This window comes from Macrotis lagotis, chromosome 8 (assembly GCF_037893015.1).
Source record: "Macrotis lagotis isolate mMagLag1 chromosome 8, bilby.v1.9.chrom.fasta, whole genome shotgun sequence".
Lineage (NCBI taxonomy): Eukaryota > Metazoa > Chordata > Mammalia > Peramelemorphia > Peramelidae > Macrotis > Macrotis lagotis.
In genome coordinates, this window is record NC_133665.1 from 115,813,109 (window position 1) to 115,840,457 (window position 27,349).

General features: G+C 34.9%; 1 protein-coding gene across 8 annotated transcripts in view; it reads right to left on the minus strand.

Moving 5' to 3' along the window:
* TNS3 (tensin 3) overlaps positions 1 to 27,349 on the minus strand; it is a 505,245-nt gene that overhangs the window by 209,529 nt on the left and 268,367 nt on the right. For 6 of the 8 annotated variants that reach the window (XM_074198249.1, XM_074198251.1, XM_074198245.1 and 3 more), the window contains one exon: positions 5,039 to 5,077. The exons of 1 other annotated variant lie outside the window; for it this stretch is intronic. Coding sequence is in view for 4 of the 7 variants with exons in the window: in XM_074198245.1 (XP_074054346.1) it covers positions 5,039 to 5,077 (39 nt within the window). In the remaining 3 variants the exon portion in view is untranslated. Of the gene's footprint in view, positions 1 to 5,038; positions 5,078 to 6,202; positions 6,288 to 27,349 lie in introns of those variants that run through there. One more of the 8 variants, XM_074198252.1, reaches the window with a different exon arrangement.

A 27,349-nucleotide genomic window follows, 5' to 3' on the forward strand; every position in this document is an offset into this window, starting at 1 on the left:
TAATTCAAATAAATAAAATGACTAATGACAGCTTCATAAAGATATAATACACCTGTACTTAGAGCAGGAATGAGTTCTTAACCTTTTTCGTGTGTTTCAATAGATCGCTTTGGCAGTCTAATGAAGCTTAAAGACAATTTCTATTAATAATATTTTAAAAGCATATAAAATGAAATATGCAAGAATACATAAGAAATTCAATTATTAAAGTATTAAAAAACTACATACATTGCAGGTAAGAACCTTGATCAAAATAATGAGACTTTTTTACAAGCTGCATAGATGAAATTGGTTACTAATAATTTCTTGTGAGTGGTTCTTAGAAATCTTTGAAGTGAAAATTATTGAAAATAATTTTTAAAAACGATAAGAAGGATTCTAACCAAAAATTTCTCATTATGGTAAAAAAAAAAGATATTGGAAACCTGAAAATTGGTGCTGATCCAAGGGTTTTATTTTTCCATGAATCTATAATATAAAATCCAAACAAGGATTTTGCCTAAAGTTAGGGAAAAATTGAAAAAGTAGAAAGTGTTTTTAACAATCAATGCAAAAATATGCTCAATGGCCACAAGATGGGGTTATTACATTATGAGATTCTAGGGGGTTATTTATTTAGGTGGTCCAGAATTTAATATTTTCTGCCCAGATATTGACAGTGTCTGCTTTCCCCAGCACCAACCCCACAAAAAGTCCTACTCTGATGTTTCACTATTGCACAGAGATGATTCTTAGGTTCTCAGAGCTATAACAGGAAAGTACAAGATCTAATAAACCCTACCAAGTTGTAGTGTCTTTGAGTACAAAGGCCCAGTAATGGACTGGTGTTCAGTCATCCAAAGTACACCTTTTGCTTAGTCAGAAGAAACTTATGATGAGGTTGTTGATGTTCTGAGTTGCATTTTGAATTTGGGTAGGGAGAATAGCTCTGCAACCTTTCAAAGCCATCTGCTGTGTTGTACAGAAGTTGAAAGTCAGACTGGTAAAACAATGGCCAAAATGATGAAAAATGGGTCTCAATGTCCCAAAATAAAATCCTTCTCCTTCCTTATAATAATGTAGAACAAATTTTAAAATGACCTAGTCCTATAAGAGTACAGAAAATGAAAGAAATAAGATGACTGCTTAGAGAAAAAGTTGGTCTTGGTCATCAGAGAGAAGAAGGGGCCAATCAACTTACATTTTCTTTCCTTCCCTAAAATAACAAAAAGATAGTGATCTTCAGAAGAGAACGAATAAACAAAAAGTGATGAGAAAAGATTAAGAGATGACAAGAGACCAAATAGATGTCCTAAATGAAATCAAGCTACCTGTCCCTTCCAAATTACATCCCAGTGTAATGGAGAGACTTTGGAATATGACTTCTGAGTTTAATTGAGAAAACATTTACAAAGTGGTAAATTTCAGTCATAAATATTGAGAAAGGCATTGTAAGACTGGAAAGTAGCAAACTGTGCCCGTTTCTATGATGAAGGAAAAGGTCAATCTTTCAAATTATAAGCCAGAAAGCTTGACACAGATTATTACAAGGAAACATTCCAAAATGGATTATTAAATGGATAGTTTTTGAGTATTTAAAAAAGCCAACAATGATTTTTAAAAGTCCATATGCGTTCAGTATGAAACAATAAAAAAGTGCATTAAAAAACATTATGTGTACTGGAAAGGTCTCTTGTAAGAGGTTTTGGGAACAAGTCACTTGACTTCTGGGATCATAGTTCACTCACATGAAAAATAATGATACGTTTCATTCTAACAGGCTATCTGGTGTGTAATCATGCCAGTCAAATAAGTGAGGGACTGGACAAGTCATGAAGTGACAAGAACATGATTCTCTCTAGAATCAGTACATCGGAAGCAGAAATGACCTTTAATAGTTTCTAAATCAATCTCTTTCATTTTACAAATGAGGAACCAGTCCATAAAAAAGGAAAATGACTTGACAGCTAGAGGTCTGCTATACTATACCTGTCCTACTTCTTATATGAGTGAAAATAACTTTAATCATTGCCAGATATATACCTAGAACATGTCATTTTTGCTCATTCTCTATCATATATATATACATATATATACATATATATATATATGTATATATATACATATATATATATATATATATATATATATATATATATATATATATATATCTCCATGCCCTGCATATATCTCTCATGAGTAGACAATGCTATACTGTGTTAAGGTAAAAGTTTTACAGGGAGGTGACACTGTTGCCAAGACAGGAAGCTTGAGGTTTCCTGCTAAACATAGCAGCTGCTCTCCATTCAGTACCTAAAAAAGCCATAAGGTTGCACCACAAATGTCCAATGGGAGATTTCTAGAACTAAGTGTATGTTAATAGAATTAGGGTGCCTATGTTCACAAAGACATTAGCCAAGAAATTAATTAATTTAAATAAAAATTAAAAAAATTAAAAAAAGTTAATTTTCATTTCAGACTTAAACGGATAGAAATCACTATGTAAATAACTGAACAATAAACTAAATCATATCAAAGCCATAGACAATGCTATATCATCCACACATTCATTCATTCATTCACTCATCAAGCATTTATGACTTGACCTTTTCCATTACTTAGCACCATTAGTGTTGTCTTTCTGAGATTACTTTCCAATATCCAACACATATCTTTTATGTACACTGCATTTTGTCTGTCCATGAGAAGGTTAACTCTTTGAGGGCAGTATTATGTTTTTTTTTCTTTGTATTGCCAGCTCTTTAAACAGTGCCAAGAATAGAGTAATAATAAATGTTTATTGACTTGACATACAAGTTGTTTGTTTAATATTAAGACTTCAGGCAAACTTTTGTGATGAGACAGTTTTCTAAGAACAGGAAAACTAAAATGAATTAAATGTAATTTTTTTTAAATAGCTGGGCCTGAGATTCACCCAGCAAGAGTCCCCAAAACCTAGTTCCTGGCTTGCACATCCCCCTTCAAAATCTCTTGTTCTACCTAAGACAGAAGAATGTAAATGCTATGGATTTTTGCTTGTGTGTTTGCATATATACATATACATATATATATACATATACATATACATATGTGTGTAAATGTTTGTATACATATATGTAAATGTATGTTTTCATCAAACTGCATTTAATAAAATGAGACATTAAATTTATATTGGCAAGATGAGATATTCATGAACTTCAGGAATTACTTAAATATCTATTTTAATTGACTGAAAATAATCTTAAAATTAGAGATATAGCTATATTAACAAAAACAACTTTAACCATTTTTACTTTTCCTGGATATTTTGCTTCCATGGTAGTGATATGGCACAACAGTTAGGAGACCAGAACTTCATATAAAGGAAGTCCTGAGTTCAAATTCTACTTAAGATCTTTACTAGGTGTGTAGTGTTGGGTAAGTTAGTTAATATCTCTCAAACTCAGTTTTCTCATCTCTAAAATCTGAATAATTAACAACACTCACGAGTTTGTAGTGAGGATCAAATGAGACAATATTGTTAGAGCACTTTAAAACCTTAAAAAAAACCCTATAAAAATGCTAGCCAGGAGGAGGAGTATATCATATAAACAAGAAGAAAGTGAGAAATAGCTGCTACTGTTATCCAATGATTAAATAAGTAATAGAATGCACAAATAGGTATCATACCTAAGATTGATCTAAGCTGAAGATTATCAGTGAATTATAAAAAGGCGATGCATCTTGCATTCAATTCAAGTTATTTGTACTTTATGTAATAATGGCTTCCAAATTGGCATAGCCTAGTTATCTATTAAAAGACATCTGCTTTGTTATAATAATGCTTACAATTATAAGATTTCCAGTTGACAAAGTACCTTCCTTCATAATAAATGAATAAATTGATGAATCAATAAAGATACAAAGAAACAAACAAATACATAGATAAACTAACAGGTAAATTTCTTTGGACATAGTCAATAAGGGAATTTGTTTTGCTTAACTACATGTGTTTGTAAAAAGGCTTTTGTTTTTTCTTGTGCTCTCCAGAAGTAAATTTTGCCTCTTTTCAAAGACCTAACAGGTGATGGAACCAGGATTCTAAGCTGAGCCCATGGACACCACATTCAGGATATTCTTTACTACATCATGGTAATAGTAAGGTCAATTACCCTATGAATCCACAAAGTAAAATGAACTATGTCTTTTGTTGAATATTCCTTCTCACTCTTAGGAATTCTATTAACGAGTAGTTAAATATATTAAAATGATAGCAGGAAAACCAAAATGCACACACTAAAATGCCAGCCCCTGAAAAATCAAATGTTGATGGTCAAAAAAATAATAATAAAATAGTCATAATAATAGCCTTAATAGAGCATTTTAACATTTCAAAAATTCTTTACAAATCTTAACTCATTTCATCCTCACAACATACCTAGGAGATAGGTACTATTATTATGGTCACTATATAAATGAGGAAACCAGGATCAGACAAAGCTTAAAGGACTTGCCCAGAGATACACATGAATAAAACTCAAAATACCCAAATTCAGATTGGGACAGTCTTTGATTGAACCAAAGGGTTCAACGGAATTATTCAACTTAAAGAAGTGTAAGGCTTAATACTATCTCTTAAAAAAAAAAAAAAGTCGGGGAGCTAGGTGGACAGAGTACTGGCTAGGTGGCGCAGTGGATAGAGCACCAGTCCTGGAGTCAGGAGTACCTGAGTTCAAATCCAACCTCAGACACTTAATAATTGCCTAGCTGTGTGACTTTGGGCAAGTCACTTGACCCCATTGCCTTAAAAAAATAAAGAGATATTTATTCAAATGAAACTTGTGATTCCTAAAGTTCATTTGAAATTATAGCTTTTAGACAAAAAAAGGGAAGTTAGAGAAAGTATCTGAACAGATACTGAAGATCCTATCAAATACCTCCCAATACTGAGTGTTCCTCTCTTCTTTATTCCCTATACCTATTTGTGCTGACACACTTTCAGTAAAAACAATTCACTAAACACTAGCTCAAAATACAGTGTAATAAAATCCACATTAATCAAAAAAGAAAAACTACTTACTGTCCTGGTTACGTGACCAGATACATCAGAGTTGTTAGGCTGTGAAATGAAGAGAAAAAAAACAATACAGTCAACTCAACTACAATGTAATACTTATTCTACAAAATTTACAGTAGTTATCATATAATAAAATAAAAAATGAGATATCAACTTTGTGTCACTTTCTTGGATGTCAGAAATTTTCTGGATTAGAAGGTCTCTAAAACTATTGTTAGAGGTGAAGTTCTATGAAGAAGAAATCATCTATTTGACAAATTTGATAGGAAGTCCTGACTTATAGGCCATCATTCAGGGTCTTTAGTGGCATGGCTTAACCTACTATTTTATGTCTGCCTATTCTTATTTCCCATTAGTCCTTTTCAAACAAGGTAGCTCAGACAAGTCACCATTATGTAAACCATGGCTCCACTGGTCTTTCTCCATGTCTTTGTTTACTGCTTCCTCAGTTTTGCCTACACTTGCATCCATGTGCTCTTTTCATCTGTCAAAATTCTAAGTGTTCTGTAAAACTGTACACCTCAACAAACCAATCCCAGATTCCTCCAAATAGGAACCACATTCTCCTAGTCTACTTTCTCACAACACTCTGCTTGTCCTTCCAACACATCTCATTTTGTTTCATACAATATTTATTCATGTGCATATATTACCTCTCCTACCATACTGTATATTCATCAAAGAAAAAGACTATCTCTTTTTAATTTTTTTATTTCTTAAAGTGTCCAGATCAATGCTCTGATTGCTCAATAATTTGCTTAATGCAATTATAATATTCCAAAAATCAAAGACAAAAATAGTACAAGTTTTGGTGGTTTGAGCTCAAGTGCCATATGTTCTCAGGAAGTCAAAGCCCACGTTTACTCACCCCCAGCCCCCCTCCAAAAAAAGAACAAAAGGAAAATATTATCTTTTAATAACCTTTGTAAAATACCTAAAAAAACTAAGCATCTTCAGATAAACCAACAACCTTTCTGGGAAGGAATAGAAAGCTGCATCTCTGAGAAGTGAAGAGCCATGCAATGCCCAGTGCTAGGTGTTCAAAACAATTAAAAGAGCTTTTACTGCCTATTGTAAAACATGGAACAGATGAGGAATTAATCAAACAGATTAGTGGAGAAGCAGGTAGCATCCAGATAGAGATATATACAAAGAATAAAGTCCTACCCTATAAATCCACAGGTTCTGTTGGGAGACTTCAGAGCACCAAGTAAAATGTTGAGAAACTGAGTTTCTCAGGAAAAGATTGGCTCTTTTTCAGAAGCACGTCACACACGTCTCTTTCTCTTCTCTGGCTTTAGCAAATCTTTGTCTCATTTGAGGACAGCACAGAAGCAATAAAACAAAGCTAAGCTCTACATGGGTAGATGTGGAAAGCTTCCTGGGTGATTCTGGCCAGTTTTAAGTGCAACTTGAAGGGTTGGAACAAGTTTGAAGCTCGATAAAGGTTAACGCTCAAGTCTTTGCAGAAAATACAATGTTTGCCCAAGGCTAGGAGTGCCAGCCTCTGCCAAGACTCTGGATTATGGAGATTAGGGCTCTTCTGATAGACTGACATGAGCAGGAACTACAACTCCACAATGTTCATGAGGCTCTGAATAGAGACTCTACCTTTGAATACAAGGACAATGAGACTTCATGAACACAAATATGGCAAGTGATTGTTTAAATCTGAACTACGTGATGGCTAAATTAGTGGCACGCCTTATTGACAACATTTTTTATATCATCACCGGAAAAGCTCCTTTCAGTGAAAAAAAAAAAAAGGGAAAATGTACATGTGGTGTGTTCATTGTTCATTTGAGCAAGTAAAATACGTAGACTTGTTTGGTGACTTTTAGAAAAGTCACATGTGTTGTAGCCACATAGTCAAATCATTCAGCAACTCTGGATACTAACCTCACTTTACCACTACCCCCCCCACACCAGTGGCTTCTTCTAATCTATTAAAATGCAAACTTTATCTAAAGACAAATTTAGACCTGAAATCTCTGAGCACTTCTGAACATGAGGAAGGTAAAGGAGAATAATTCATTCATATGCCCACTTGGAATAAAAGTGTTCTGCCTCTCCCCCAAACTACATGAAAATCCATTTAGAAAGTTCTTTTTACTGATTAAACCCCCTACAGAAATTAAATTTCCAAGTGTATTATATGATCACAATAAACAGGCAAACAATCAAAAAAGCCCAATAATGTTTAGCCAGAAATATTATTTTGACACCAAACAGGATTCTAGGTTAAAGAGACAGGGTTAAATAGAACCATACAAGACAGAACTTTGAGTCTTGGGGCCAAGAAAGGGCAGAAGCGGTCTTACTAGGGAGCTTATACATGGACAGATGTCTTGACAGGATGGAGAAAAGAGTTTATAAATATTAGATCCATGCAAAGGAAAATTCAATACCAAGTATTGAAGCATCAGATCAGTGGGACAGATGAAAGTAATAGGCAAGGCATAAGTTAAATATTCTGCAAACATAGTCATAAAACAGAACATTTATTAAGTCCTGATTATGTGCCAGGCCCCCCAAAAAAGTCAAATTTTGAGAGTTGGATGAGATGTCAGAAGCTTGTTCCCTTACCTAATTCATTAATATCTGAAGAGTAAGACCTCTGTAATATCTCTAACAGTTTACATCCAATTTCCATCTGAAGGCTTCTGGTGAGGAGAACCTACCACTCTCAAGGTAAGTGCCATTTCACTTTTATACAATTCTTAGAATTAAGAAAATCAATCTCTCTCTCTTTCTCTCTCTCTCTCTCTCTCTCTCTCTCTCTCTCTCTCTCTCTCTCTCTCTCTCTCTCTGCAGGTACTCAATCTACTGTGCTACCTAACTGCCAAATTTCTTGCCAAAACTCAAATAGCAAAGCAGTGTAATGTGGGTGAGAAGGACAATTTATATCCCAGACTTTGCTTTTCTGTATTAATTACAAAGATCTAGAGTTGACCATCTAAGATTGAAAATAAAAGTTCACTCAAAAATCAACTGGAGCATTTTGGTTATTTGTATGGTTTATAGGCACAATGAATTTAGTAAAATTAAGGAAAAATCTTATTTATATACTTATTGCCCTAAAATTATTGGTTCCAAATCATATAATTAGAGTAGGAGACCACAGGGAATAGAAGAATTCTGCTATCCGACACTAATTAAGTAACACTACAGAAGGCTTATGTTTTCATTGGCTAAGCTTCTCTACCTAATAGCTTGAATGTCAATGTAAATCAAGAGTTCATTAACTGTGGGATTTACATGAAAGATAAAAAAGATATCAATAAAAACCGTGTTTTTTGTATTCATAAGTTCACCATTAACCTTTAATAACAACTGAAAAATATCAGAAAAATAGATACTTTAAAATAATTATTCATGAAACAAACAAAGAAACATAACTTAACAACCCCAAAGCCAGTTCTTTCTGAAGGGGGCAAGAAGATGAGAGAAGCAATTGCACCACAACATCATCTCATGATCCTGCTAATAATATACTATTTGCTCAATCCAGACCAGATGCCCAATTCCAAGGTAAATATTTCACAGATGTATTAAACCAACTTAATGAAAATTTGTTAAGTCCCTACTATGTACAGTATTAAACAAGTTGGAGAACATAAAACATGGTTCAAGTACTCAAGCAGCTTATAATTTTTTAGGTGATAAGATACACAATCACATAATTAGAGTACAAAACTAATATATGTCAAGTACCCAAAAACTTAAAACCTATCTATTGGAAAATATATTCATTCCAGAGTCAAAAATCAAATTCTATTTTTTGCAACTTTAGTTAATTCACTTGCCTCAGTTTCTCATTTTTGAGAAGAAAATAATAAACTAGATAGCTTTCTATGGTCCCATTAATGTGCTAAGAAAGACCTTAACACCACTCTAGTGAAGACCCTCATCAAGTCAAGCTTGGATTACTGCAATAACCTGCCTGCTTCAAGTCTCTCCCTATTCCAATCCTTCCTCTAGTCAACTACTAAAGTGATTTTCCTAAAGCTTAGGTCCCATCATATCACTTCTCTACTCAAAAACTTTTAATGGTTTCCTAAAGCCTCCAGAATCAAATACAAAATGCTTTGGTCCTTCATAACCTAGCCCCCTCCTATCTTTACCAGTCTTTTACCTTCTTCCCTGATGTGTACATTTGGTTCAGCGATCCTGGTCATCTAGCAGTTCCACCATGAAGAGACTCCATCTCTCAGTTATGGACATTCCAGCTGTCTCACCTCCTACAATCTAACTACTAACTTCCCTGACTTTAAGTCTCACCTAAAATCCCACCTTCAACAAGAAGTCTTCATCAACCTCTCAACTCCAGTGCCTTCTGTCTGTTATTTCCTATTTTTCCTGTATATAACTTGTTTGTATAAATTCGCTTGTATGTTGTTTCCCCCTTTAGATTGCAAGCTTCTTAAGGGCATCGACTGTCTTTTGGTTCTTTTTTGTTTCACTAGCAATTAGCATTGTTTGTGACCTATAGTAGGTTCTTAAAAAATCATAGAAAGCTACATGAAGGAGGAGATATTTGAGATGCATTTTAAAGAAAAGGGTAAAGGGGCAGCTAGGTGGCACAGTGGATAGAACACCGCCCCTGGAGTCAGGAGGACCTGAGTTCAAATTCAACCTCTGACACTTATGACCTAGCTGTGCAACCTTGGGAAAGTCACTTGACCCCATTGCCTTGCAAAAACAAACAAACAAACAAACAACAAAAAAAGGTAAGATTTTAAAGAAAATAAAGAAAAGGGAGGTGAGACAGTTTTGGGGCATAGGGAAACAACATGAGAAAAATAAAGGAGGCTGAAGGGGACTTTCAGTGTTTCATTTCAGTTAGGATGTAGAATGAAGCAATGTTATATCACAGGAGGCTTTGAATGTTCAACTAGAGTTTGGTTTTTATTCTAGGCCACTACGGGAAGGCACTGAATAATCTTTTTAGACTAGCAAAGTCAAGATCTATGCAACATAATGACAGAAAGGAAAAACAAAACAAAGTAAAAATAAATGAAAGGAAGAATTTGGATAAAGAAAAAACTGAAAAAGATTTCTACCTTTACAAAAGCTTTCTCTCTTGGTCATAGATTGTAGTCAAAGCAATGAAGAATTGAGGAAGTTGACATTTTTTCCTTGATCTAAGGAGCATTTCCTATCACTTTGAGCTTTGAGGTGGTTTGGTTTCCTTTGTTAAGGAGAAAGTTCCTTCTAATTGGAGACTTCGGAGCTCTGACAAACACTTTTCTGGAATGATTTGGAAGAGAGTAATAGTGGAGAAATAGATTGGATTAGATTATTTCTAAGATCTCTTCCAGTATTAATATTCTATCTTTATCTATAGAATGAAGTTCTAGTCATCTCAAAGACATGTTCTATTTGTCAAATAGTATTTAGGATTTGTATATGGATCAGCAAAACCCCATGTGGAATGGAAGAAAAGCATGTCAAAAAAAAATGGACCTCGTTTGGTCAAGAATACCAAGTACTTTATTGCTGCTATGATGACTACGACTACTACTACTACTACTACTGCTACTACTACTGCTACTACTACTACTACTACTACTACTACTACTACTACTACTACTACTACTACTACTATTAGCATTAAATGCTACTCATACAACTGCTACTATCATAACTACCACTATTACCACCACCAGCACCACTACTACCACTACCACCACTACCAATCACCAGCATCACTACCCACTGCTACTGCTAACTACTGTTGTTACTATTCCTACCAGTAGTACTGGCAATACGGTCCAGTGTATATATAATATTATATAGGGAAGTAAGGAGACTACAATCATTATTAGCAATGTGACCATCTAAGGTCAAACATTTAAATGCCTCTGTATTGTAAGGCAAAATGGAGATAATATACATTTTGAACAGGTAGAGTCATGTGCTTTTTTGCTATTACTTGCATTTTTATTGACAAAGTAAAAAAAAAAGAATGAGTCCTAAATGAATTCTAAATTTTTTACTATCAGAAACTTCATTAGGTACTTAGAATAAGTATACTAATTATACAATTTGAACAGAATTAATTAGTAGATTCCTAACTACAGATCAGATGAGCTGCTCCAGCAGAAACATTTAAGAAGTTTCTAAAGAGTAATTCACCTGTTTTAGAGAGAGACTCAATGATTAGTCAAGACTAAACCAAAGATAGGACAAACAGGCTTTCTTGATAAAACTGTAGGGGAGCTTTAAGATCAAAAGAAATGATTCCTGTTATTCAGATATCTCCTTATTGAGAGGAATGAATGGTTTTAGTTCAGCTTAATAAAAGAAAAAGTTTGGTAACTCCCAAATGCAATTTTCTGAACACTAGAAGGAAGAAATATGACTAACAGCAAATATCAGCAGAGAAATAAAGCAAATTTACTATTTTATTTCTTAGAAAAATAGTTTTCAGTTCCTTCTAATTGCCCTAAATTGTTGGGCAATATGAGGGGGTAGAGAATAATTAAAACAGTTGAAGAGAAGAAATAAAAGACAGATTTTCATGAAAATCTGTATTGTCAAATCAGATGTACTGAAGATTTTTAAGACAAGTGTGGTAAAAATTCTACAGTAATGAAAATGGCATGAATGGGCCTTAGAGGAATTTTTATGGATGAATTAGAAAGCTATATTTCAGAGAGGGAAAATAACTATGAGAAGAAGGGAAAAAAGAGCAGAAAACTTCAATATACTAGCAATTAGTGCAAGACCCTTAGAAGGAAGTTGAAGTTAAGGATGGGAAAAAAAAGGTAAAATTATGGATGACTTTAAGTGTTCAACTGAGAAGTTTGTCTTTTAAGCCTTACACAATACACAGTCCTTTTAAAATTTGTAAAAAAAAGATAAATGACAAGATAAAAGCTGTATCTTAAGGAGATGAATAAGGAAGAACTATAGCAGATAGATTGGGCAGGGGAAAAGACAAAATAATGGGAAACAATTCAGGAAACTACTGTTGTAATCTAGGAGGAATGGAAAGAAGGAAAAGGATGAGAGCAATTTAGACAAAAGAATTCATTAGATTAACTTAAAGAAAATATGGATGAGAAAGAGAGAAGAGTCAGAGATGACCCTAAGATTTCAATGCTTTGTTTATATTGAGGACTAAAATGTCACTGACAGTGAAATCAGAATTAGGAGCTGGTTAGAAGTTAAAATAGATTTCATATATATATATACACACACATATATATATCTACACACACATATATATATACACACACAAAGTGGTTTGACAAATTATTGCATTTGAAGAAGACATTGAACTTGAAGTTGGACATTTTAATCTTCAAGTGTAATTACAGATACAGAAAGATATTTATTATTTAGGAAAAAAAGCCAGTGATGAAGAAGTGATACTCAGGAGAGAGATCAACTCTTTCTTTGAAGGTATATTGAAAGAAGTTATCATTGAAACCAAGAGAGTAGACAGAATCACCAGCATAGGAAGAAGACTCAAGAACCAAATACAGAGTTTTGAAAACTACAGAATGAGTCCGAAACCATTTTTCAGAATAAAAGGGCAATGAACAGATAGATGAGTAAATGCTTTTCTATCAGTTCTGAAGTTGTATTAATTTCATGAATACTAGGATCTAGTTTTACTAAGCAGAAATCATGATTATTCTGAAAAAGAAAGCTATTCCCAAGGGCCCATCATAATATTCTGCTCAAAAATTACAAAGGACATTCAACTAAAAGATTTGAAGTTTTCTGTTCAGGATCCTACTGCTAAATTCTTAAATGTTAAAATAGTTGAGTAAATCTTAATCATCAATCTAACTTACAGAAACCTGCTCTCACATTTCAATTATAATACTCCAACTCTGAAATTGGTATTGGTGAGGATTGTTGGGGGGGGGGAAGCGTTGGATTGAAGTATACCAAAGTAGGAAAAAAAATTCCATAAAATAGCTATAAACATGCAAATGAAAACTATCCTTAGAGATCATAACTTTAATTATCTGTAATGATCCATCTTGCACCAGAGAATAGATGAAGAAATATACTTCCCTCCTCTTCATACACAGAAGAAGAATGAGAGAAATAGAGTAGTTAATACCTGGTCAGATTCAATGGGCATGCAATTAAAATATCTTAAATGGATAAATTTTGAAGCCTCTCTCAGTATCTCAATCCAATAGTTTGTATGCCATTCAGATGCAACGTTCTTCCTCATAACTGAATTTCTTCTGTAATCACACTAATGGTTTTTCCCCTAGTCCAAAGTAGAAATGACAAACATCTGTTCCACATCTTTCATTAATAATTCTTTATACACTTCAAAAATCCTTAGTTCAATTCCACATTTATTACCCATCAATCTAGTCATCTCTAGGGTAATCACAAATCCTCCATAAGTCACATTTTCCAACTTTTTAGTCATTTCTGTAGCTCTTCTTGAAATTCTTTCCATTTCTTCCTATCTTTCTTAAGAAGCAATTCTAAGACTTCAGAACAATGCTCTAATAAGATTCTGTTGTTGTCCAGTCATTTCAGACTCTCCTTGACCCCATTAGAGATTTTCTTGGCAAAGATGCTAGTTTGTCCTTTCTTTCTCCAACTCATTTTAAAAGTGAGGAAACAGGGGTAAACAGGGATAAGTGACTTGGCCAGGATCACACAATTACTATGTATCTGAGGTTAGTTTTGAAGACATGAACACAAATCTTCCTGATTCCAAGCCCAGGGCATGTGCACTGTGCAACCTAGCTCCCTTAATAGAAACCTGATGAATGCCCATTAAAGAAGCAAAATAATATTCTAGGTTTTTTGCATACTATTTCTTATTCAACACAGTATTGTGATTTTCTTTTTCAGTAACATTACATTCTTCCTTCAAAATTACTCTCACATGGACTCTCTCCCACTCAATAGCTAATGTTACCACCATTTTGCAGAATCCCTTCATTGGTAAAATGTCTGCTAGCTTGAAAGCCTGATTCCTAATCACTTGAATGTCATCTGAATACCACTTACTTGACAATCTTATTCACACAATTTAACTTATTCTTTCACTGCTCCAGATCCTATAATGCTTCAATTTAATTAAATATTTCTTAAGTGCTGATTAGATTCTGGTCAAAGGATCACCCTGAGCACTAAATGCCAGGCTACAAAAATGAAAATAGGCTCTAAATTCAAAGACCTTAACTCTATTCTGGGGAAAAGATTGGTATCATCTACAATTTCAGGTCTAACATTTCAGGGTTAGAAGGACCTTCAAAGGCTATACAGTTCATATCAACCAAGAATAACTTCTGAAACATCTACAAAAAGTGAAAACCCAACTTTTGACTTTGAAAATTTCTAGTAATGAGGAATAAACCCCCCAAAATCCCATTTCATTTCTGCATTACTCAAATTATGAATGTTTTTTCAATGAACTGAAACCTCACTCTGAGAAACTTCCATCAATTACTCCAGTGAACTGTCACTAAGTCCAAATAGAACAATTCTAATTTTCCTTTCACATGACAGTCTTTTAAATGTTTGATGGTAACTCTATTGCATGCTCCATAAATTGTCCTTTCTACTGGCTCAAAGGCCAACTTGATGGAATAGACTTGAATCATGAAGGCTTATCTTCTTGAGTTCAAATGCAGCCTCAGACACCTAGTACTTTTGTGACCCTGGGCAAGTCACTTAACCTTGCTTGCTTTAATACCTTATCTGTAAATTGAGATGGAGAAAGAAATGGCAAATCATACAGGTATCTTTACCAAGTAGAGGTTATATACAATTGAATGAGACCAAAACAACTGAACAATAACAAATAAGTTCACTATTCATAGTTTCTTTACACAATCCTCCTAGAGTATAATCTATAATCCTCTCATCATCATCACCATCTCTCTCCTCTGAACTAGTTCCAGAATATCAATATCTACCTTAAAAATGTGATATGAAATCCAATGATCTAATTTTCATCTGACTAAGTAAGAATGCATGAAAAATAAAACCTCCCTTATCTGGTGACTATTATTTCTCTTAAGGCAGCCCAAGATCAAATTTTATTTTTTGGCAAAATTATATGCTCAACTCACACTGAGATTGCTCTGCTAAGATTTACTTCTATACTATCTGGTCATCTTGTAATTGTGATGCTGATTTTTCAACCCTAATTGAAAGCAAATGTATATTTATCTACATTACATTTTTATCCCATGCATTCATCACTTTAACTTGTTGAGAACTTTTATGTATTTTGATTGTCATCTAACATGTGCCAGACTCATAACATTTGCAAATCTGATCAGCATGTGACTTATTCATCTAAATCATTAATAAAAATATTGAAAGAATGAAATCCAAAAATAGAGCTTTGAGGAATTATATTTGAAATCTCCTTACAAGATAACATCAAATCATTAGCGACTACAATAGGTCTTTAAGTTGTATCCAAACTCACCTAACTGTATATACCACATTGTCTAACTAATATATTTCAATTTTGAACAAGAACATACCAGAGATTTCATTCTAATGTTTGCTAAAGTTTACATAATCTCTCTCTACAGTATTCTCTTGCACTATAGTTTAGTAGTATGAGAAAGAAAGGAAAGGAAAGAGGGAAAGAAAAAAGGGAAAGAAAGGAAGAAAAGAAGGAAAGAAGAGAAAAGAAAGGGAAGGGAAGGGGAGGGGAGGGGAGGGAAGGAAGAGGAGGGGAGGAGGAGGGAAGGAAGGAAGGAAGGAAGGAAGGAAGGAAGGAAGGAAGGAAGGAAGGAAGGAAGGAAGGAGAAGGAAAGTTCTTCTGTCATGATCTGCTACCTGATGAAGCCATGTTCTTGTATTAACTTCCTTTCTTTTTTCAATTTTTTAAATTACATTTCCAGTCTTTGAAGATCTCCTATGAATTGACCTCATGTTACACCCAAACTTATTTTAATTACTCCTCAACATACTGTGCTCCAATAAAGAAAACATCTTCAGCATTCTCCAACTAAATCACATTATTCTAAATTTTTTATCTTGCTCAGGGTATTACTCTGGATGAAATGACCTTCATACTCATAAAAAAAATGGAAAGAACCATCCTTCAAAGTTCTAGTCAAGTCTCACCTCCTGCCTATACTCAGCTCTTCTCCAAACTTCCTCCTTTATATGATGGCACCTCCAAGTAATGAGTCCCCTAGACACAAAGCCTTAGTTCTTTTCCTCTCCCTCACTTTGTCTAATTCTGCTGCTGGGTGGGGTCAATTGTCCCTTTATCATAGCTCTTCCATATGCTCTTTTCTACTCCTAGTACTAACACCAGGGAACTACTGGCAGCTAGGCAGTGTAGTAGATGAATTTGGAGTCAAGAAAGACCTAAATTCAAGGCTTGCCTTACACATTGAAAATCCCAAATGGGGTCACAAAGAGTTAGAATCCAATTGAAATGACAAAAAAACAACAATAATCTGCCTTATGACTTTTCACTTTTGCATCCACTCATCATATAACTTCTAACAATTATAAGATGACCAGCTTTCTCTGCTCCCTTCAGTTTATGGTCATCTTCAGCTTTCTCAGATTTTCCTGACTCACAATCCTCATTCTCTTATATTCTATATTTGGATTCTATTAGTTCCTTGCTTACACGAATAACTGAGATCAAAAATTCTATTTTTTATCTTTGTTTTCCAAGAATTTAGCATAGGACTCTACCTAACAAAAACTCATAATGATTGCTTAATTAATTTTTGTTCTCTCTCAAAGTGCTGGACACAAAATGTTATGAAAGTAATGTTTTATATGTATGTGTATATACTGATAAATGGAAGTATGTATAGGATAAGTTTACATCCAAATAAATGTGCGTGTACTTATATGTGTCTAATGGATAAAAATACATACACACACACACACACACACACAAATACACACACAGATTTATATCTAATGGTAGCCATGGGGTGGGGGGGAAGAAAATAAAGAAAAAAATTATATAACTTCATTATGAAAGGAATGGCAACTTGGAATTAATAGATTTGCAGTTTTACGTGCAAACATCTTTTTATTCCTATTCTACTATATATGGAAATATTTATTTACTAAGTTCAGAATAAAATAAATTAAATTAAAAAAACCTGTATTCCAAGTTTAGCTGAAACCCTACTAGAACTCTATGAGTAAATAACTTAACTTCTCTCAGATCCCATTTCCTCAACTGTGAAAATTCAACAAATTCAATAAATATGTATTAAGATGTTTAAGACATTGTGTGAGGATCTTTAGATGAAAAGGTTAAAAAAAATGTTCCTTAAGGGACATTACACCCTCCTTAGATCCTAGAAGGTGGCAGGTTGAGAATGAGAGATATGCAGAAAAGAGAGAACTGACTTGGGAATCAGTAGTCCTAGGCTCAATCTTGACTTTGCCACTGATCTCAAGTAAGTTATTTGAGTTTGGTTCCTCAGTTTCCACTTCTACGAAAGGAGAGAATTGGACTGATCACTTTCAAGTCAGATGTTAAGAATAATACAAAGGGCTAGGAGAAAGAGAACAAGGAGTGTTTAAGGTACAAAGATAGCTGCAAATAAAGTCCACTGTGAGAATTAGAGGAGAAAATACTTTCTGCTGGGGAGGGGAGGGAAGATTCATGGAATATGTAGGTAAGACTTATAGGAATAATAATGAAATGAAAGAACATGGTTTGCAAAGCCCCTCATAAATATTGCCTCATTTTATCTTCACAACAACCCTAGCAGATAAATGCTATTTTTTCCCATTTAACAAATGAGGAAACTAAGGCTGAAGGAGGTAAAAAGACTAGCCCAGAGTCACAAAAGCAGGTAAGAACCTCTATCCTGGTTTGAATTAGGGCTGCCCTCACTCCAAGTCTGATGCCCTTATTCCCTCTGGATTCTGAACATTTTGCAGTAGGATTAAAAACTGGATAAGGATACTTTTAGTGACAAACTGCAAAGACATTAGGTAAATATAAGCTACCACAGCTATTTTAATTTGCAAATACAATTTTGCTTTTATCTTTCAAGATGTCATTAGCAATCTTCATCAACTTACTCCCTATTTCATTATTAAGATCACTGGTGGGAGATGGGGGGGAAGGGGAGAAACTTGCCATTATAGAAATCACAAGACTTCCTAAAGAGCTTCATTGACCATATCCACTCAGAATATTCGTGAAATCTTCAAGCATAACATTCCAACGATTTATAACCCCTTCCCCCACTAGTCTTCCCTCTAATAAAGAGTCCCACCAGCCATGGGAGTGGAATATTAAAAATATTTTGTACTATATTCTCCAAAATATGGCACATATTTCATAGCTCTTTGGAGTCATTAGTACAAATTTAGAAGGTAAATGATATGTCTTTGATCAAACTTTTTTCTCTCTCTCACACCATCTTCTAGCTGTGTTCTTCAGAGGTCAAACAGGTAATTCTGATTTTAACTGGCAAAGAGCAGACTCCCTCACAACTTAACCTGTGAAATCAGGAAGCTGGCAACTGGTTGTCCTTCAATAAACAGAAGCCTGCCACTCTCTAAGCCCATCTATGTGATGAATGAGCAGCTTTTAATACTGTCCAATTTTTTTTTTCAGCTGTCTGTTCACAGCTTAGAAGTTAAGAACCAGGGGTGTGTGGTCTGTACTCTCCTCTGAGGAGAACAACACCAGTCTTGTTCTTGAAATTATAAACCTGGTCATTGCCCCAAGCCTATAGAGTACCCATTCCTGCTTCTTGGTATTGATTGATTCAGAACAAGGCCACGTCTCTTTATTTTCTGATTTATATGATTACAGTTAAGTATAAAATGTATCCTTATAAAAAAGGAATGGGAAAAAATCAATTCTAACTTAATAATCACAGGATACCTAATTACAAATAAATTTCCAAATTAAAACAAATATAAAATAACGGAAGATAAAATAAGGAAAAAGGATCCCTGGGTCTTAGGAGAGGTATACTGGTACAGTGGATGGTTAAGCTTGAAGACAGGAAAACTTGAGTTCAAATCTTGCATCAAACACTTAAAAGTTATGAGAAATGACAATGTCCCAAAGTTTCAGTTTCCTCTTCTATAAAGAGAATAGGTTTGAACAGTTGATCTTCAAGTTCTGCCTTCCAGTTCTAAATCTCTGATCCCATGAAAGATTTCCTAATTCAATATATCCATGTCTGCACATAACTGAAAAAAGGGATCGTTTTGTAAATAATCATATTAACAGTGTCTTTTATCCAATGTTGTTAAGTCACTTTTCAGTCATTGCTAGACCCATCATGATTTCTTTGGGTTTATTGGCAAAGATACTGAAGTGATTTGCCATTTCTTTATTCTAGTTCAGTTATCAATAAGGAAACTTGGGTAAACAAGGATTAATTTGCCCACTCACAGAGCTAGTGTCTGATGCTGGATTTGAATTCAGGATGATGAGCCTTCCTAGCTCCAGGTTTAGTACTCTATCCACTGAACCAGCTAGCTTCCCCTGCCTTTTATGCACAAATGCTTAACATTTTTGAATTACCTAATTATAAAAACTTTCAGACTAAAAAGTACTTTTTATGACAGCTCTGTGAAATAAATAATATATATATGTATATATATATATATTATGATACCCATTGTACAGATCATAGTATTCTGAGATTAGAGAACTTTAGTAGCAAATATCTAGTTTCTTCATTTTACAGAGAAACTGAGGTTTATCGTGCCATGTACAAGGTCAGTTAATAAGTAGAAAGCATGAGCCAGACTTAATCTCATGTCTTCTGACTCCATGAGACTGATCTGTGGTTGTGGTTGCTGTTTGTTCTTCGATCTCACAAGGAAGACTTAAATTTCAGTCTTGCCTTAAATATTAGCCATGTGATGCTAGGTAAATGACTTAAACTTTCTTAGATTCAGCTTCTTCATCCATAAAAATGTCTACCTCATAGGATTGTTTTGAGGGTCAAAAAAGATAAGCAGTGAATGCAAAATGAATTAAAATTGAAAACTCTGTATGTGTGTGTGTGTGTGTGTGTTAGCCACTTACATGATCTTTTAATGATTGCCACCTACAATGGGTCCTCTTGAAAGTCTCTGACTAGTAAGAAAGCTTGCAACTCAGAAAGATAATAAGAAAAGAACTAAAATCCCAGTGTTATTATGAAATAACTACCACAGAATAATTTAAAAGAATGAACCAACTTAAAATGGTAGTTTAATATGACAGTTGTGTTGTATTTTGCTTTGTTACATTGACCATCTCTATAACTGAAAGAGTTCAAGTGTCAAACTATGTTCAGAAAAACTAAAAGCACAGGAAAATCTCACTTGCCTGTGAAAACCTCCCCCACCATTTTCTGTTCTTTGACCTCTTCCCTAAGGAAAGTTAAAAATGTACGTTTGCTGCCAGTTTAAGTATGGGAAGTGTGGGATGAAGAGAAATGTTTACTTATTTAAGGATAATATAATCATCTCCCTAGTTTCATTTTTTTAGGGCCATCTGGAGTTTTCCAAGTATATTTGGAAAAGAACAAAACATGAAGAATTTTTTTTAAAATACTATAGTCTCACACTCTTAAATAATGTAGTCAAAATATTGGACCCAGGAAAGGCTCATGAAGGTGGGATCATCATCCTGAACTGTTCTCCAATCCATCTATGAAATTAAGACCTTCTCCATGTTCCTTCACATAAAACCTAAGACATCAGAGGTCAGCAATAAGAAAGTAGACTACTGACCTTCAAACATTCTGACCCTGTCTTAGTCTGGACCCCTCAAAGAAAAGGAAAATGCCTGCCCGGAATTAGTGACTCACAACACCCCTATTACCATCATATAAGCCTCCAGACTACCTTCTCTATTGCGAGCCTATATCTCTCTGCTCTAATCAATTTAACATTTATCAGTTCTTTGTCTAGCACAGGGGTGGGGAACTTTTTTTTTTGCCAAGGGCCATTTGGACATTTATAACATCATTCACTAGTCATACAAAATGATCAATTTAAAAATTAGACTGCTATAATTGTTCAAACATTTACTTACTTACCACTTAGGCATAGCAGTTACCCTTCTCCCCTAACTTCTAAGAATCATGACCCCTCCCTTCCTCTGTGTATGTTTGTGTATGTGTATGTGTGCCCTCTTCTCTGCCTTCCCAACAATCCTTCACAACTCTGAAAAAGCATCTAAGTCACACATCTGACCATGTCAGTCCCCAATTCAATAACATTCAATGACTCCTTCTTACCTCAAAAAATATTACTGATTGCCTCATATCCAATAATCCTGATCCACATCTGACCATTGGACCCAAATGACTCAGAGGAGAAAGTGAGACTGGTGGCTTTGTACAACCCTTCCTCACTTAAATCCAATTCACATGCATGTCATGGTATAAATTCTCTGATATCATGGTCTTCAAAAACAAAGGACTGATAACAACAATGACAATTACCTCAAAGCAAAAACACAAGTTTCTTAGTCTGGCATATAAGGTTTTAGAAAATTTGACTGAAATATTCCAATTTTACCTCATCTCACCTTACTGCTCTTTGTGTACTCTCTATGCCTTCCAAATTGGATTTCTTACTGTTCAGTGAGTCTGACTGGTCCAACTCTTGCCTCCTTGAATTTATACAGGTCTTTTGGTAGGTCTTCACTTTTGGTGTGTATTCTTCCTCATTTGTTTTTTTTTAAATATTTGTCTTCCTTCAAAGCTCAGTTTGGTTTAAGAGATTCCCACCTCTTAAATGAAGTCTCCATCCCTTTCCCAATCTCCATTTCTTAGTGTTTTATTCCTTCTTCAAATGCTCCTTTAGTGTTATTATCTATATCTCTCCAATTTGTATTAATCCTATTTGAGTACCCATTACATCTCACTATAAGAACTTACTTTTTGAAGAGAACAGCTATTTTTCTTTTTGGCATTTCTTTGCCCAGAACCAAGCCCAATGGCTGGCAAATACCGGACATTTAATGTTTTATTAAGACAATTTATTGAACAAAATCCATACTTCAAGGGATTATGATCTTCCTCTAAATGAGGGATTTGTTGATACATGCAGAAACCAATTCAATTTAATAATTCACTTCAACAATAGGTGCCCAACATTAAACTAGCACAAAAGATAACATAAGGTAACACAGCACACTAAATAACAAAAAAAAGAGACCACTTGGGATATGAACCCAATGAATTTACAATCTAGATAAAAAAGACTGGCACACACAAAAGATATTAAGAATAACAGAAAAGAGGCAGCTAGGTGGTTCAGTAGATAGAGTACCAGTCCTGGAGTCAGGGATACCTGAGTTCAAATCTGGCCTCAGACACTTAATAGTTGTCTAGCTATGTGACTTTGGGTGAGTTGCCTTAAATAAAGTTCTTTTAAAAGAATAATAAAAAACAAATACAAGTCCTACAAAATACCTCTGAATCTAAAAAGTTAAGAGATCTCAGAAATTATATATATATATATATATATATATACATATATATATATATATATATATACATACACACACACATACACCAAAACTATAAATGGTATCTACTTATTTCTAACAAGTGATCCTCTAGGAATTACTGAAGGACCTCTAGAGATTAAGAAATTAGTCCTAAAAGAGAACTTTGCATTTCTGGATGATTTTTTAAATGATAAAAGTTTTCCCTTGTGGTACATAAAAAGATACCTCTCTGTAACCTCAACGACACCAATAAAGCAAACCCTTCAGTATCTATATTATAAAAAATATCAGAAGAAGTACAGGAACAATGTAAGACTTCATAAAAAAAGGTTCCCTGCTATCCAGGGGCAGACAATCTAGTTGACATGTACTTGAAGGAGTGCTGAACTTGGAATCCTAGGATTTCCCATCCAATTTCAGCTCTGTAACTTATAGCCTGTATGAAAGTAAGCATCCATTTCCTTATCTAATTTGAGAGAACTGGACTTGATAATGCTAAATCCCCACCCCAAACACACACACACACTCTCTCTCTCTCTCTCTCTCTCTCTCTCTCTCTCTCTCTCTCTCTCTCTCTCTCTCTCTCTCTCTCCTAGCTCCTAATCTATGATCCTATGAGAGAAGATACCAACATTGATAGCTACAATAAACAATGATATCAGTACACATCATGTAACAAAGTACCCTGTGAGCCTGCAGGAGGGATGTCAAGTCCTGGGGGACGGAAAAGGAAGTGTACTACCTTCATCCCTCCTACTTCCACTTTCTGAGCCTACCTCAAATATGATCTTCTCCAGGAAACTATTCTGAAAACCCTAGTGGGTAGGTATCCTTCTTCCTGGTGCCACCACTACCCTGTACATAGCCGACATTTAATAAATGTATGTCAACTGATTGATTGTTTTCCCAAAGAAACCAGGAAGACTAAATGACCCCCTAAAGTGACAGTAGTGCTTAAGAACTTGATGAATTCCAGAAAAGAATGTGGATTTTAGTCTTTCTCTAGTTAACATGCTGACGGATGGTGTAAAAACACTTAGCACAATTCCCTTCCTTCTCTTTCCCACTGATTCCTAGCACCCTTATCTAGATGCCCTAGGGTTTAATCTCTTCTCTAAAATCCTGTGCACAGAATGAGCTCTCTAAAACTTAGCCAAGGCAGATGAGGCTAGTTCATAGGCTGCTGAGCACAGATCCATGCCCTGGGTGACATTTTAAACAGTAATGAAAACTCCCAGGCTTTGTGGAATCCCAGCTGCAGCTCTGGCTGAGAGAACAGGATGTGGAATTGTGTGGCAATGAATGCGGGGGGGGGGGGGCTTTCTTTTTTTTTCTGAGAAACAGAAAACAGTGAATAACTTTGAGCTGATGGCTCCATAATAAGGCAGTCACAGGACTGGTTGGTCAATATTTAAGCTTCAAAAGTTAATGTATTAATGGACATTTTCCTTTCCTTGAAGAGATAACTGGAAACTTTTAGCCCATAAATACTCTGCACATATAAAATGAGCTGATATGAGGACAACATTATAGTGTTATTAAAAAGCATAACTAGATCCCATTACAATTTAACTCAACTGTAAATGGACCAGTATTAAATCAATAATAGGAGAACCCAGAAAACACTGAGGGAAATCACTTCTTAGTTGAGAACAAGAAGGTGAACAGGAAATAAAGCACACCCAGAGAAAATAGGTCATAAAAGAAATAGGAAAGAAAAGTATACATTCTCATTCTTCCTCCTAGAGATGGCTGCCATTTTGGAACCAAAAAAATCATAGAACATTCAAAATAAAAAATACTGTAGAAATCATCCACATGCCTAAACAAGAAAAAGAAGTGAACACTTGAGTCAGGGTCAGTGATTAAATATCTACTGCAATACAATCTAAGCAACAGCTGAGGAGGATTACATCAAACTTAAATTTACTTTCTGCCCATACTTCCTAATTCTCCTGTCTGAGTCTCGTCTCCCATATGTGGGAGAGTCTTTCAAATATTTGAAAATTGACTTGTTATCTCATGTCTCTTTCAAAGTACATTTAAAGGACGAGGATTTCATTTGAAACATGGTTTTGACATAAAATAGCCTACATTTATATAGTATGGTACCTACATGGCACAATGGACAAAGCACTGGATTTGGAGTCAAGAAGTTCAAATATGACCTCAAATATTTACTGATAGTATGATTGAACAAGTCACTTAACCTCTGTTTTAGTTCCCTCAATAACGAAATAGAGATAATAACAGTAACTACCTGAAAAGGCTCTTATGAGGATCAAATGAGATAATATCTATAAAATACTTAACATAGTGGTTTGACATATTGTTGTTGCTGTTGTCAGAATCTTTTTGCCCCATTTGGAGTTTTCTCGGCAGAAACACCTGCAATGATTTGCCATTTCTGACTCCAACTCATTTTATAAATGAGGAAACTGAGGGCAAGCAAGAGTAAGGGACATGTCCAGCATCACACAGATAGTAAATTCCTAAGGCCAGCTTTGACCTCAAGGAGATATGTCTTCCTAACTCTGGGTCTGGCATGCTATCAACTGTGCCACCCAACTGTTCCACACACATGGTAGGCACTATATAAATATTTAGTCCCTTCCCTTTTGAGCTTCAAGATGTGGAAAAAATGATATTTTTAAAAAACAAGATGTAGGTAGGTAGATAGGTGACCCCTGTGCTTATTCACTTAAATCAAGCAATTCGCTCAGTTCTATCAGGATTTGCCATGATCTGGGTACCTTTTATGTCACTGCATCTCATCACCTACCAACACACCTACTTAAATGCTTAGTATATTGCAAGAGGGAGCAGTAAGTTCCAATTGAAACAAATGTCGACCAACTCAAAGCATATAGTGCTATTCTAATAGAGCTGATAAGTGTGTATTCAACTCTCTTGCCATGGTGCTATTGCCAAGAAAAAAAATCTTAATAGAGGTGACAGCACTTGTCTGAAAATACTATGTTAACTTCCCAAGGTGCTCACAAGAAAGGCTCCTTTTTATCTGCCCACTTTCTGCATTACCAATACCATACACATTTTTGAGTTGTCCAGAAGGTTACTTCTAGTTGGTCCTATCATGAACCACTGCTGATAGTGCCATTATATAGCATGGAAATTTCTCCAGGAGTTCCCTAAGGATATTCTTTAACATCAACTTTTTGCCAAATTGGCATACAGTCCAGAAGTACTAGATTGAAATCCATCCTCAGAGGTTGGCTCTGTGACCCTGGACAAGTCACCTAAGTGCTCTCTCTGATTCAATTTCTTCATCTCTAAAATGGGGTTAATGATAGCATCTGCCTGATAGTGTTGCTTTAATGATCAAATGAGCTAACATGTATAGCCCTTTACAAACCATAAAATGTTATATAGTTAATGATAACAGCTAGGATTTATAAAGTGTCTTAAGGATTTCAAAACCCTTCACAAATATTAGCACTCTTCAGAAAAATCTTGGGATATAAATATTTTTATGATCCTCTTTCAACCTTGTTCTAGCTCAGTTTTCTGAACCCTGTACTGGGGAAGTGAATAGAGCACTGGCCTTGGAGACAGAAAGATGGGAGTTCGAATCCAGCCTCAGACACTTGACTCTTACTAGAGTGTGACCTTGAGTGAGTCACTTACCCCTGATTGTCTCAAATCCAGGACCATCTTCAGTCATCTGATTCATATCAGTCTACTGGACACAGATGATTCTGGAGAAGTGAAGCTGGTGACTTAGCATAGAACCCCCTCTTTCAAATCCAATTCATGTGTTTGTCATGGCATCCCCTCCTTGATGCCATGGTCTTCTTTGAAAATGAGGGGCAAATAGCATAGCATATCAAAGTCATGTTGCTATTAGACCTCTAGAGGTTATATGAAGAGAAAGCTGGACTCTACCTCTGACAAAGACTATCTATAGACTCTGGGCAAGTCAGTTAACTTCTCAGTGCCCCTGGAGACTTTCTAAGGCTATGAGTTGTAAGCTAGGTACAAACCCAGAAATTGTCTATGCCAATAAAACCACAAATTCAATTAAAAAGGAGGGAGCAAAGTTAAACACTTCAGAAACCTGTCATTTTACTGGTCTGATTTCTTCATTTATTGGCAATCTGGACACAGCTAAAATTTATCAGTTTGTCATAAACCACTGTAGCTGGAAAATTCAACCTTCAGCACAGTAGTATAGAATGATTTGGTCATTTACAATTGTTTTATGAACAATATTGCTATTTACTGTATACTGTATACTTGGTTCTTTTCATTTCAATCTTCAATATTTCATGCAAGTCTTTCCATGTTTTTCTAAACTTAAATCACTTAAATCACCATGTCTTATGGCACACAAGTCCTTTTCTTACAGTAAATATATGAACCAGGCAGGAAAAGGAAGCAGATGAGAAGTCAGGATATTTTTCTTCTAGTCCCTGCTCTGTCTATTATTAACTAGCAATGTGCTGTTAGACAAATCACATCCTATTGTTAGATCCTTCTATTCATGGCATTCATAATTAAAAAGAAATACATATTTAAATAATAATGGAACAACCAATAAATAGTATTTTATAAAGCTTAAAGATCTAAAAATAGCTAAATGTTAATAATAACCGTAACAGCTAATATTTATATAACACTGTAAATAAGCAAAGTGTTTCAGATAAGTAACTCATTTATTTGATTTTCTACTTTTTAAATTATTTGATCATCTACCTAGGGGAAGTAGATTCTATAACCTGGTTCTACTGGAGATAAGGAAATTGAATGTGCAGGGAAACAGAGGTAGTAGGTATATCCAAGATGGGATTTGAATCTGTCTTCCTGAGTCTCAAATCAACACCCATTACCTTCCATTATTCTAATATAAGCTCTAATATAAGATCACAGTT